The sequence below is a fragment of the Watersipora subatra genome, chromosome 11 (genome assembly GCF_963576615.1).
Source record: "Watersipora subatra chromosome 11, tzWatSuba1.1, whole genome shotgun sequence".
Taxonomy (NCBI): domain Eukaryota; kingdom Metazoa; phylum Bryozoa; class Gymnolaemata; order Cheilostomatida; family Watersiporidae; genus Watersipora; species Watersipora subatra.
Window position 1 is genome coordinate 28,007,970 of NC_088718.1, and position 14,504 is coordinate 28,022,473.

The 14,504-nt window shown below is 36.9% G+C and overlaps 1 protein-coding gene across 2 annotated transcripts; it reads left to right on the plus strand.

Moving 5' to 3' along the window:
- The first annotated feature begins 10,182 nt into the window (after positions 1-10,182).
- LOC137408767 (cytochrome c1-like) lies at positions 10,183-13,896 on the plus strand. Of its 2 annotated transcripts, XM_068095350.1 has the most exons (10): positions 10,183-10,266; positions 10,594-10,730; positions 10,906-11,065; positions 11,319-11,420; positions 11,716-11,913; positions 12,482-12,556; positions 12,690-12,772; positions 13,000-13,139; positions 13,473-13,533; positions 13,713-13,896. In XM_068095350.1, exons 3-7 carry the CDS (start codon positions 11,029-11,031, stop codon positions 12,698-12,700), a joined length of 423 nt encoding a protein of 140 aa, XP_067951451.1. In that variant the 5' UTR covers positions 10,183-10,266; positions 10,594-10,730; positions 10,906-11,028; the 3' UTR covers positions 12,701-12,772; positions 13,000-13,139; positions 13,473-13,533; positions 13,713-13,896. The 2 variants fall into 2 exon arrangements, with proteins under 2 accessions (XP_067951451.1, XP_067951452.1); XM_068095351.1 differs by lacking the exon at positions 13,713-13,896 and having other exon boundaries at positions 13,000-13,098; positions 13,473-13,534.
- Positions 13,897-14,504: the final 608 nt, after the last annotated feature.

The window sequence follows — 14,504 nt, forward strand, 5'->3', positions numbered from 1 at the left end:
ATATTAGATTTCAATATTATGGTATGCGTATATATCTAACATATCAATCAAATACATAGACTAGCTTGAAGCAAAGATGTCCACTAGTTAGTGGACATCTTTGCTTGATGTAAGCAAGCAAAAAGTTTGAAAGTTAGAGTGGCAAATGTTGTTATATGTTAGATGAAAATAAATTATACTTAATTATACTAAATTATAATTATTTAAAAATAAAATAGACTTTTTATTACTTTATTTATTAAATAAAGTAATAAAAAGTAGTTGTGAATTACTTTATTTATTAAATAAAGTAATAAAAATTAGCTATGATTACAATAATTTTTTATTGTAATCATAGCTAAACAGATTATATTTAGCATTACTTGCTAATTATTTTACATTTAAACACATTTGCAGTTTCATTTTTCTTCTTAATTCATTTTAACAAAAAACTTCTTTCATGATATGAAGTTTAAAAGTGGTAGTTGTTTGAAAAAGCTTGAAAACATTTACAGTTGTTTTTATTTTCTCTCTTCTCTTCATTTATTTCAATTACACAAAACACTTTTTATAATATGTAGTTTGAAAGTTAAAGTGGTAAATGTTGTTATATGTTAAATAAAAATAAATTATACTTAATTCTACTAACTATAATTATAAAAAAATAAAATAGACTTTTTTATTACCTTATATATTAAATAATTTTTCATTGTAATCATAGCTAAACAGATTATATTTAGCCATTACTTGCTAATTATTTTACAATTAAACACATTTACAGTTTTTATTTTTTTTCCTATTTTATTTCAACAAAACACTTCTTTCATGATATGAAATTTAAAAGTTGTAGTTGTTTGAAAAAGCTTGCAAACCTTTAGAGTTGTTTTCTTTTTCCTCTTAATTCATTTAAACTGCTTAAAAATATTTTCTCATGATATGAAGTTTAAAAGTTAGAATAGTAAATGTTATATAAAAATAAATTTTCTGTCCAAATACTTTTTTATTACTCGGGCAACACCGGGTAGTACAGCTCATAGTTGATGGCAGTTGATTAGCTTCCCATCACACCAATGTAATACAACCCCAGTATGACTATGTATGTTATCTATGAGTAACTGCTTGCATTACCTTCACTATCACTCACTATCTATTCAGTGCCTTGGCAAGTCATGTAGGTATCAGGGATTACGTGTATGTCACAATTTCCATTTTCATAATTCATTTCCATATTATTTCCATTTCCATAATTCATTTCCAGGTTATTTCTATTTCCATAACATTTCCATAATTCATTTCCATATTATTTCCATTTCCATAAAAGTTCCATAATTCATTTCCATATTAATTCCATTTCCCTATTTCATTTCCATAGTATTTCCATTTCCATATTATTTCCATTTCCATAATTTATTTCCATATTATATCCATTTCCATAAAAGTTCCATAATTCGTTTCCATATTAATTCCATTTCCATATTATTTCCATTTTCATACTATTTCCATACTTGTAAAATAAAATTTCCATATCCATTTCCCTAAAATTATGGAAATATTTATGTTTATGGAAATGAAAAAGTAAACATTTCCATAATATGTTTAGCAATCTCTGGTAGGTATTGAATTGCTTTAAATAATTAGCATATATTAAAGTAATAAACTATAATCATCATTTCTTTAATATGAGCATTAGTTACTATCTCAACTGGAATTCATGATCTTTGTTTAACCCTTCTCATAGCTGATGTTATTGATCTAGGCAATTACTACGACTGACTAGCACAAAAAAGAGGCGTGGCCTAAACGCTCCTTGTTGGCACCGGAAACGCTCGTGCGGTTATCACTCTAGGGGAGTTAACTCTATGGTATATGAGTATAAACAGTTGTATGTAAAGTATATATATGAGTATATGAGTATAAACAGCTATATGTAGAGTATATATATGAGTATATGAGTATAAACAGCTGTATATTGAGTATATAGATGAGTATAAACAGCTGTATGTAGAGTATATAGATGAATATATGGGTATAAACAGCTGTATGTAGAGTATATATATGAGTATATGGGTATAAACAGTTGTGTGTAGAGTATATAGATGAGTATATAAGTATAAACAGATGCATGTAGAGTATATATATGAGTATATGAGTATAAACAGTTGTATGTAGAGTATTTTTTATTCTTTAAAGAATAAATATTTTTAAAGTTCACTTTCAAGGTTATTTGTGCAACTATTGTAGTAGCATCACCATGAGGTTAAAGGTTGACTTGCAACAAATCTCGCATTACAGTTATTTGGTATCAAAAGATTCACCATGTCTTACTCTGTTGTGTTGTAAGTGCCAAATATGTGGAAATGTGATTACAAGCTCTTAAAAGCTCAAAAACGAAAAGCCGTCGTAGATTGGAATTTCTTTATTTCGATGACATAACCACGAAATTTGGTTATCGTCTTGTCACGTATGTTCTCACGTGAATTGAAAGGCCAATAAAAAGCTCAATATAAAACTTATAGTAGTACTAGTTTATGACAAACACTTCGGGTTTTACCAAAGACCCCGTATCAAATATAGATGCTCGCTACTTTACAGTTTTGTTTCAGCATTATTCAATCATCAATTCATAATCTGATCATGTGACCCAATCCTTTGCAAATAATTTTTGAGCACTTTTTGATTATCACAGGTGACCAACAGGCTCATAATGATTATCAGCCAATGATATGTACTCCATCGAGCTAAGGTTAAAAAGTTTAACGATTTTTTAAGGTAAGCTATAAGATATCAGTGCTAAAAGTGACAGCATTACGATGGCGATAAAACAGACGCTTAAGAACAATAGACATAGTTTTATTGAATGCGTAAAGTATATTTGTGAAAATATTTTGATGAATAAGGTTGCAAGAAAGTGTACACAGAAACCATCTCCTACAACTACATCACATTTGAGTCGTTTTGGAAAGGGAATCCAAACTACGGCAGTCTCGTGTGGCTGCAATTTTCTGTTCGTTATTGAGCTTTTAAGAGCTTGTAATTACCTTTCCACATATTTTGCACCTACAACACAACAGAGTAAGACATGGTGAATCTTTTCATATCAATTAACTGTAACGTGAATCTTGTTGCAAGTCAACCTTCAAGCCTTTTCAGTGCAGCTCAGAATAGGCAAAGAAAACAGCTCAGAGAGACAAACTTTTTGTCGACTGTCAATATCTCTATGAATATAATACAGTGTTGCATATATATATATACATATATATATACATATATATATATATATATATATATATATATATATATATATATATATATATATATATATGACTCCGGATGAAATGGACTCGGACTGACAACACGGACCTCATGCAGTGCCACTTTATGAGTGAACCTCAAAAGTGAGGCTATATGGGAAGGATGCGTCAACTGTGGATAAACATGCGCCCTGAATTGCCACTAACCGCTAAGCAACTTGTAGCTCAGAGAAGTAACATAATCAAGCGGCACCTCATATCAGAACTTGAGGTGGATGAAATTAGGGAACGGTTCACCCAAGTAACCTCGACCAACGAGGAGTGCATATCAACACACACCGTCACACATACACGATCTTGTGTTGACTCACAAGTTGAAGAAAACATGCACTTTGACCTTTACCCAAGGGTGAAGGAGTTTGCGGAAAATATCATCAACAAGATGCCGGCTGCTAATGACTATGGAAGCAGGGTACCACTACGAAGAGTTAGCAAGACCATACCCAAGAAGCTGTTAGAAGACATTAACTTGGCACTGGAGTCGATCTCAACTAAATCGTTCAGTGAGACTAATGCCTTAATCTACAGTACGGCAATTGTCGTCTTGGAGGAGATGGGTATTAAGCCACTGTCAACAAGGCTTCAAGCCATTCCATCTTAGCAGCTGAGGTTACAAAATAAGATCAAGGACTTGCGCAAGAAAGTTAGTAGGCTCAGTGAGAGATCTAACCATAGTTTGGAGCGTCCAAAAAGGGAAGCCACAATATAAGCTTTAGAATATGCCAAACAGCAGCTAGTAGCACTCTCGGCACGACTGAAGGGGTACACCAAAGAGCGGGATAACAAGAGAATGAACAAACTGTTCATCAATAATCCATCTAAAGTGTATTCTCAGTTCAAAGGTGAACTGCGGAAGCCAATGTCAGATCCTCTCCGATCCAGCACCTCAAAGTTCTGGAAGGACATCTGGGAAAAGAGACTACTCATAACACCACTGCAAATTGGCTAAAGAGGCTTAAAGAGAGCCACCAACACACTGTGGCTCAGCAAGCACTCACCATCAGCGAAGTGGACATCAAGTGCAGAGTGCAGCGTATGAAGAACTGGGCAGCACCTGGCCATGACATGATTCAAGCCTTCTGGTTGGAGAAATTGACATCACTTCACACTAGAATGGCTAAGCAGATGGCATTCCTAATAGAACAAGGCGACCATCCGGAATGGCTGACCAAAGGACGAACTGTACTTCTGATAAAAGATCCAAAGCAGGGGCCGAATCCCAAGAACTATCGACCAATAACGTGCTTGCCCGCCACCTGGAAACTGCTCTCAGGAATAGTTGCAGACAAACTGGAAGAGCACATGAGTCACTATATGACCAATGCTTAGAAAGGAATTGGGCGCAACACCCGAGGAGCCAAACATCAGTTACTGGTGGATTGGACGGTCTGTCAAGACAACAGGAGCAGGCATACCAATCTTGCCATGGCTTGGATCGGCTACAAAAAGGCCTATGACTCAATTCCCCATAGTTGGATACTTGAGTGTCTCAGTATGTACAATGTTCACCCTGCTCTTGTGGCATTCATCAAGATGTCAATGACCAAATGGAAGACAGAACTGGAGGCTAATGGCAAAAAGCTGGCGAGTTTACAAGTTAAGCAAGGCATCTATCAAGGTGACTCCTTATCACCGCTGCTCTTCTGCATATGCCTAAACCCTCTAAGCAGTATGCTAGAGAAGACTCACTATGGGTACCAGTTTAAGAGTGGCACCAAGATAAACCACCTCTTCTACATGGATGACATCAAGCTGTACGCTAACAAAGGAAGGGACATCGATTCGCTAATACACCTCACTCAGGTATACAGCAAGGACATCGGAATGACCTTCGGTATTGAGAAATGTGGAAGGCTAATTCTTAAGAAAAATCATTCTATGCTCACAGATGGCCTGAGAATGCCAAATGGTTCCATCAAAGATATAGAAGAAGGGTACAAGTTCTTGGGGATTATGCAAAGCAGCATCAACCACGAAGCCGAGGTAAATCACAAAGCCATTACTGAATACAAGAAACGCCTTCGGCAGGTCCTACGGAGCCAGCTCAATGCCAAGAACCAAGTCATGACAATAAATACTTACCCACTGCCAGTAATAAGATATCCAGCAGGCATAATAAAGTGGACTGAGGAAGCCATCAAGGAAACAGATATAGCAATTCGTAAACTGCTGACCATGCATGGAGCACTCCACCCAAAATTTGATACTACTAGATTGTATCTCGATAGGAAATATGGCGGTAGGGGACTCAAAAGTGTACAGCAGACAGTGAAAGAGGAAAAGCAAAGCATCAAAGCCTATGCAGCCTCTATGGCCACTTCAGATAAGTTGCTAGCTGAATTTCAATCGGCTGCTCTTACAATGGACCTTCGCCCTGATGATGAGGAAATTGACTGGCACACAAAACCTCTTCATGGTGCTTACCACCGACAAATATCTAAGGTTGGCGATCTTCACCAGACATATATGTGGCTGAACAAAGAAAACCTAACGGCCAATACAGAGTCGCTAATCATGGCAGCCCAGAAGCAAGTGCTCCCAACAAGGCAACTCCAAACAAAAATCTATCACATTAGAGACGATCCTAGATGCAGACTGTGCAAAGATGCACCTGAGACCATCCAACACATCATCAGTGGATGCAAGCAGCTAGCAAGAAATGCATACACTGAGCGGCATAACCATGTCGCAGGTGTTGTGTATAGAAGTCTATGTGATGAGTATGGCCTTAATAAACCACAACACTGGTGGGAAGCTCCTGGTAAGGTCAATGAAAATGACCGCGCTAAAATCCTCTGGGACTTCTACATCCGGACTGACAAGCATGTTTTAGCAAACCAACCAGATATAGTGGTGGTGGACAAAGAGAACAAGAGAGCTACTATAATAGATATAGCAGTACCCAATGACAACAATATAGACAGCAAAGAAAAAGAAAAGGTAGAGAAATATCTCCCTCTTGGAGAAGAGATTGAAAAATGCTGGGATGTAAGAACAACTGTAATCCCAGTAGTCATTGGGGCACTTGGCGCAATAACACCGGCGCATAAAATGTGGCTTGCCCAAATACCAACAGCAATCAACTCAGGTGAGTTGCAGAAAAGTGTGCTACTGGGAACAGCTAAGATCTTGAGGCGAGTGCTTAAACTCCCAGGTCTCTGGTAGGAGACCCAAGTTAGAGCAGAAACTACTACCACCCATACGGGTTAACCGGGGTGAGGAAACAAAAAAAATGTATATATAACTGTCATATTCGGTTTAAGTAGTTTTAAATTATCAGTTGAGACTTGGAGTTGTCATCTTCCTTTGGACAACTTCTATGTATTTGCTAGATCACTTTGGGCCGTTTATGCTGTGTTAGGGTGTTGGTACCTATCATCCAGTGTATATTGCATGAAATACTACTCTACTGGTAGTAAAAATATTACGGAATCGGTAGTATGACCTCACGATATACTACCTATGCAGTTGATATGAAAGAATTCGCTATAAATTAGTTATCCGTAACTGAAATTAATCGGTGTTTAAAATTCTCTACATATCACAATATTCCACAGCTCGCTGAGCATGCGAGAGAAAGATAGTCGTTGGCTGTTATTATTATTATTACATAATATTATTAAGCAGAGCTTAATAATATTACGGTGTGAACCTTATAGCTATTACATTGTGGGATGCGCGATTCAATATAAAAATGGCTTTAATTATGAAAATATGTTATAACTGTAATTTACCTTTTTATCAGTGATCGCCCACTGCAGACTGGTCACTCCTTCTTGGATGTCCACAGCCTGCCGTGACCAGGCACGGATTTTGATAGTAAAGATGCAGGACGATCACCGTCTCGTGGAAGCGGCCTTCACCGGTCGAGAGTCCATCCCAAAAGGAAGAAGGATAGTTCGAATCTCCCGGTTAGATGTTGTATCTGAAGACCAACGAGTGCAAGGACTGTGACAGGGGGAGGTTATCAGCACTGCCCCTATTAAGAGAAATAACTCACGCTATACCAATGTGACGTAGGTCAGCTACGCAATGTTATTGGTCGTACTAATCGTGCCAAATACACTATAGCGAATGCCAACGTGGATTACAAGATGGCGGATCCAAACCATAATGCAATTTCCTACGCAGTTCCGACTTAGATAATGCAAAGGTCGAATTTCCCAGCAATGAGGAGATAACTCCTTTTCGGTAAGCAGAAACTGACAAAACGAGATATAACACAGTGATTATCCAAGTGCGAATACTACAGATAACGTAGTAAGCCTCAATCTATCAGAACGCATACGTATAAAACAACGATCTCTCAGGTATTAGTGCTGTTAGTCACTACTTAAACATTGGAGTACAGTGTCATGGACTTGTGCATGGGCTGTGTTAAAATAGGAAGGAAATTAAATTGGTCATGGATTTGAGTCTAACACGAAGGTAGTTTTGGGGTCGCGTTTCATGCTCATACTTATTATCTTAGAATCGCAAGGTTCTAACAAATTACAAAACTGAAAACTAAGAGACTTACTGTGAACTAAACTACCACAGCAAGTAAGTATTCCAAGACAAGATATGATTGATAAATTGTTAAGTAAATAATCAATGTAGGTACAAGTTTGATAAGAATAGTAGGCAATTGCTAGATTTTAACGAATAAAACGTAGGAATTTAAATTAATCGCTTTTTAGTAAAAGTCTTGTGACGTGCCTATGATGATGGTGAACTCTTTATTACTTAAAAATAATACTAAAACAGAAAAATGCCCCCGTTTTCGGGCCAAGATGAAAGGTTAATACTTGAGAGTGTATAAATACTATCTACAGTGTAATTGTTCCTGTACAGATTTTTACAGTGTTATAATGGTAAAAAATTGTAACGATAATATGATAATATATACAGAATGATGCTTGAAAATAAAGATTGTATGAGTATTAGATTGGCAATTTTTGAGGTTTATATTCTATCATCTGGATTGAGTATTGTTAGAACATCAGTCTTTTCGTGAGATTAAAGAACGAAAATGCTGATGTTACTAGGTGACGTGGCTAGTGAAATTAGTATTTGATTTTAATGGATTCAACCGAAATCATGAATAAAATTTCTTATTTGTTAACAAATTTTAATAATTCAAGTAAAAGATACTCGGAGTACGATGTACCGTTTGGTAGCCTACTTTGTGTATATATATTATCATTATTATTCTCAAAAGTACTAATCTTGCATTTTATCTTGTATTTTATTCCTTCTAAAAATCTTATTGCCAAAATTTAATACTCGTTTTTAATCATAATTAATTATATTATGTAGGTAGTGGCTCTCTTTTTACTTTCTACTAACGCTCTCGGTGTGTGGGCTAAAACAGGCCCGGGTTTAGATATCGCCTTATAGAAAAAATACAAACCTGTATATAGTGAATGAAGAGCAGAGACTAAGCTATTCGATGGTACCAAGGACATTAAAATTAGAACAACGGTCGCCGAGTTGCAGACGTTTGAAGATCGCCATTATAACTCTATATACTAGAAACTAATTGGTAACCGCGTTGTGTACTCGTTACTAACCAAAAAACGCCACGTATATTTCCTGTTTAAGTACCTATTGACTGTATATTGTTTTGAGCATTCTCCCGATTGGCTGTTTTTAGAAATACTGGATCCTGATTAATCAATACTGCATCTGTTTTCTTGTTTTCTCAGTGGCTATCGTTTGATGATGCAGTCCAGCCAATCAGAGTAAATTGATATGTATAATACATGTATAATCAGCTGCTCTTGTAAAATAGAATGAGAATATGTGTGAACCTCATAAAATTCCCAACTCTCTCGCTCTACTTAGTAGATTAGATTTTGCTTTGTACTGCTCCATGTGCATGGTCTAGAGTTGGACCAAACATCTAAATTATTATAGGACTAGGTTAGTAAAGATAATAGCCAGGATCTAGGCGGTACTTCTGCAGTAGGAATAACCCGATGAGCAGTGAACGGATTGTCCTCGTCGTCCCCAACACTAGTTTTATTGAGCAGTGGGCGGGCACACCCCACTCAATAATTGGCAAACCATGACTAGAGAGGCCCATTTGCACTTAGTGCTAGACTGTGGCTGGAGTAGCCCATCTGGGAACAAGCATAGTGGGCAGGATCTAGCCCCCCGTTTGTAGGCGAAACTCTGGCAAGACTTGATTAGGTCTACCAAAAGACTGTGGTTAAGCAAATGAGAGGTAAAGTTACAAATTTAGCTATAGACCAAGACTCTGTTAAAATTCCCATATACATATTCTACCTGTTGTGAACGAGCCTGTGATCCATAAAAACGATAAGAATATAAAATAGATAGAAGAAAGTTTAGTTTGAGTTATATCTATTTTTATTTTCTTGTAAATAAAAAAGGATTAAGAATAAAGTTCAATTAATATAATTTTCTGAACAGTGAACAGAACAGGGAACACGACTGTTGGGTTAGTGAGAACTGTCTGTCTGCAGTGAACCTGTGATTCCGTTTTGGTAAAACAATCAATTATTTCATTGTCCTCATCGGGGGATTTTGTCATAAAATATTATTCTTTGCCCTGATTCTGATTTTTTTTGTATATTTTTTATATTTTGTAACATACATACAGCATATAGGGCCTATAATTTGTATAGTTGCAAATCGCTCCTATGGCCACCCTTCAGATAGTAACACTATTATTAATTGGCAGTTTAATGCTGGTTTATCTTTTTTGTCTTCAAATAATAAACATCAATTTCATGGCAGTCTATTGTCAATACCTCAGCTAAGTAGAGGCCCAACCTTATTTTGATTTGGACATGGTTTTTGAGCAATGTTTACTGTGTCTTAGATATTGAATAGTCAGTTTGAGTACAAACTGACAGTTGACCCGTCATTGCTTCTATTTTAATAGTTATGACAAAAGAAATGAAGCAATGCATATACTACGGTTGTGATGGAGTGAGTCAAGGGGCAGCCAAGAATTGTGCGAAGTGTGGTAAGTTTTATATAATTGCACTATAGACATTATCATCATGTGAAATCACACTGTTCTGAATTCTATTAGACTGTGCTCGCATTGGCCAAACCATAAGTCACCCATGAAAGTTTGAATTATAAAAATGTATTTGAATTCAAAACTAATCTGTCTCGGAGGTATAGTATCGTTATCTCACATTGTCACATTTATAGAGATCAGCTTTCCCCAAACTAATAGTTACACATTTCTGGCGCTCTTCTCAGTTTGCCTAATATTGTTAACAGTAAAAATATAATCACCGCTTCACTGATTGCCATGTTATTAATTTGATCATTGCTGTTGTAGGGAGGAAGATACCAAGACCAGGCTGGAAAATGAAGATGGAGGAGGCAAGAAAAGAAGCGGCAGAAAGAAGGGAAGGCTTTCGAAATGAGAAGAGTTTGAGGAGCAGATGGAATGCTATGGAGAAGCTACTAATAGCTGTGAGCATGATTGAGATACAAATGGTCAAAACACTAGCTTTACTGTAAAATGGGTTTCACTACTTATTCTCTAGCAAGTATGAGTACAGTCTAGAAATTCTGCTTGTATTGTATCTCCACATACATTGGGCACACCTTTTACAATCATGTACAAACATCGGATCCTTTTTGTTAGGATGCTAATGCTGAAGGCTACGGTCTTAACATCACACTCACAGCTTGGATGCCTGGCAAGGTACAGGTATATTCCAATTGTGAGTCAGCGGCTTGCCTTGACTAGCTCAAACAAGCGATATCGATGAGGGCTGGAATCAAATATACAGAACAGATGAAAGGTATAAGTGATTTATTTGTCTCCCACATTAAAGGTTTTTTCTTCCAAAAAAATTGAAGATGCATCGTTGAATGATCTAGTTGTGGTGGCTGCACAGTTTGTAGCAAACAAGAAATATTCACCATGATTTATGCAGTCTATAAACACAACCGCTAACAACTATTATATGTTATGGAACACGCATGCATGCAAATGTTGATGCGATTATTCTGCCAAATTTATACGATTTCTGTTCTATGACATATTATTTGCAGATGATATGTTTGTGCCTATACAGGGTGAATCTCCTGAGCTTTTTGAACTAAAAGAATGGGCTAAGATTCGCTACAACTCGTCAGCACTACCACAGACTACTGGTAAGCAGCAACATAGCCCAACCATATTAGTCATCTAAGACCTCAATCAAAGTCTGCGAGGAAATAGGGTTAAAAGTTTGTGATTGGTAACAGCACTTTTATTGCTTATTATATTGGCATCTCATTCAGATGCTCAATATTTGTGTATTATGATAGTCTAAGCCCTCAGACTTCAAACGTGTGGGGTTGTTGGTGCCTACTATTCAATTCCTCTCCTCCTGGATAGGCGGCAACTCCAATAAAAAACCATTTCATTGCTATGGCCTAAATGAGCTTCCCCATTATAATTATACAGAAGAACAAAAAGCAGAAGAACCAGCAGCAGAGGAACCAGCAGAACCAGCAGCAGAGGAACAGGCAGAACCAGGAAGAGCAGCAGAGGAACCAGCAGAACAACAATCAGCAGGAGAGTCAGCGATAGAAGGACCGGCCATGCTAGATGAGACTGGGCGATGGGTGCCATTGCAGGAACTGCAGCTTGAAGATATTCTCAGTAAAATCTCAACACCATGTGCAATACCGGGTTGCCATTGTCATCAGTCAATAGGTGTTCTGCTTATGATACATTTGTTGTCACATTTGAATACTGTAGAAAGTACTGAAACCTGAAACAAGTTATGTTGCTGACACCAGTTGGATAGTGGGTGTCAGCGACACCATCTTTTTGAAGTCTGAGTATTTGAAAAAACCTGTTATCTGTGTCCAAAAAGTATATGCTTGTCATATCAAAAAGCTTAATATTTTGATACTATGTGCACTCATACGTTAGACTGCAGACCGTGTTTAGTCTGTAGGTCAACTTTGATGTTTCATGGCATGTATTAGGCCATTCACTGTTAATTATTAGTGTACTACCATGTTGCTGTTAAAGAAAATGATGAGACCTAATGTTTTCAAAACAGTTCCATTTGTAGTATGATTATACTTTCAAAATACATTCAGCCCAAGAGTCAACTGATAAGATCTGCGTGTCACTACGCAACTTTCTTATGATCAGTATTACATTTATGTATATATTGGATCAATTTGTTCTAATTTGCCTATACTTTTTATTTTGTAAGTTGCAGATCACAGGCAGATGGCAGAAGAAGACACAGATATGACAGAAGAGCCAACAGGAGAAAATTTTGACAGAGGTGAGAATAACTCCTAATTTTACCAAACCTATCTTAGGAACAATGGTTTGCAAAAACTTGTCTACCAAAGCAGGTCTCCTGGGAAAAAAGTCATGTGATCTGCTGTTAACTGTGGTTTAAATTATATTCTTAGGTGAAGAATGAAAGCTTGACCAAGGAGATGAAGGCTCGAGTGAGAGGCGTAAGCGACCAAACACAGAAAACCATGAAAACAAGGTGATTGTGGAACAGTCAAAATTTAGAAGGGGGAGAGAGTCCCAAACATGAGGAATTGTTTTTTTACAATGAAGTGACAAGCATGTTATATGGCAGGGGACAGCTTGAAATTTTGTTAATATTATTTTATCTATCCACCCCTTGGTAAAATTGCTGCTTGGTTTTCTCTTATCACCTGACCGTTTAAAAACAGGAGGCCTGTACCTCAAATTTAAAATTCTTGTTAGTTGATAAACCAAAGCAAAGCAGTGGAAAGGAGCAAAGAAAGAAATGGAGCTGCAGAGAAAGCAAGAGGACCAAAATGTCTGCTGACAATGAACAAGGAAGTGAGTTTAGAACTTTAAAGCCCTAGTAGGGAATGGGGAAGGTATACTTTATGTAGAATATGAATCATTCTAAGGATTTGCTGAATACCATTGTATCGTATGTATTGATGCATTTCACTTAGCATTCCACTAGTGGAAGTTAAAATGCAGTGCAAATTCCACTTGCATTACAAGTGGCCTCAGCCCTGTATTGTAATGAGTACCTCTAAAATAAGCTAAGGCGACTCTATTTCATTTTGGATCATGTTGGGTAATGTGACAGATTTTGGTGGGATAACGAAATTCTATCTATTTTTATCTCATGCTTGTTTGGGCAAAGTTCCTTGGAAGGATGTTCATCTCTATGTGTCATACTCAACATAACAATTTTGTAGTGGAACAACTTACACGCTGCTCAGTCAGAGTCCGCCACTTCCCTGACGACAACCACACAGAGTAAGTTATGAAGATATATTCTATTACATCATCTATGCTACTATTAGTCTGCTGATTTTTTTATATCTGTAAGTAGACTGAGTTGAACGAAAAAACTTAAAGACAATGCTACATCTACCTACCTGTGTAATACATTGGCCTGACATTCACATATTATACATCATACATTATGTTTGCAGGTTTAACAACTAGTTTTGTTCGCTATCAACGGAGCGATCGAAAATTAGCCAATTGAGTACAATTGGCACAGCTATAGCCAGCTCGGCTAACAGGATCAAATTTGGCACAGTTGACACTGTCTTGGCTATTAACGACAAAGTAGGCTCGATTATTAAGGCTATACTAGGCTCCGCTAAAACCAGGCGAGTTATTGCTTATGCTCGTATACAGAACCTGAGTTACATACGCATGACCTTAAAGCATATATAAAGAAAGAAATGAGCAAAACCAACCAGAGCACCTGGAAGTTTAACCCCATGCAGTTATACGTTTGTCGCATATTTAACTGTATCATTATATATTTACTGATAAATATATACTTTCATTGCCTCTGTTTATTGATGATATTTAAACAAAATCATGTTCGTTTGGGCACCGGGCTGGTCTGCAAAATCAGAGAATTCAACAAACCCAATCATAGAGCCGTGAACTCGAAACTATCAGTCATACACATATCAGACATGCTGATTTCAAATATGCTCTCATAGTTTGTGTGCATGTAATAGTTTAGCCCGAGTAACTGTTTAATATCGTAATCGTCTCCCTACACTGCTTAAATTGATCCCAGACAAATTGACACGTAACTAGCCAACCGCAACTATGAGGATAGTTTGATCATTGGTTTTGGTATTCTGTCAAGATGATTGATGGAAGCGGCAACAGAAGATATTGGTAATATTCTTCTGGCTCTGATTAATGATGATATTTAAACAAAATCATATTTGTTTGGGCGCCGGGCTGCTCTGCAAAAT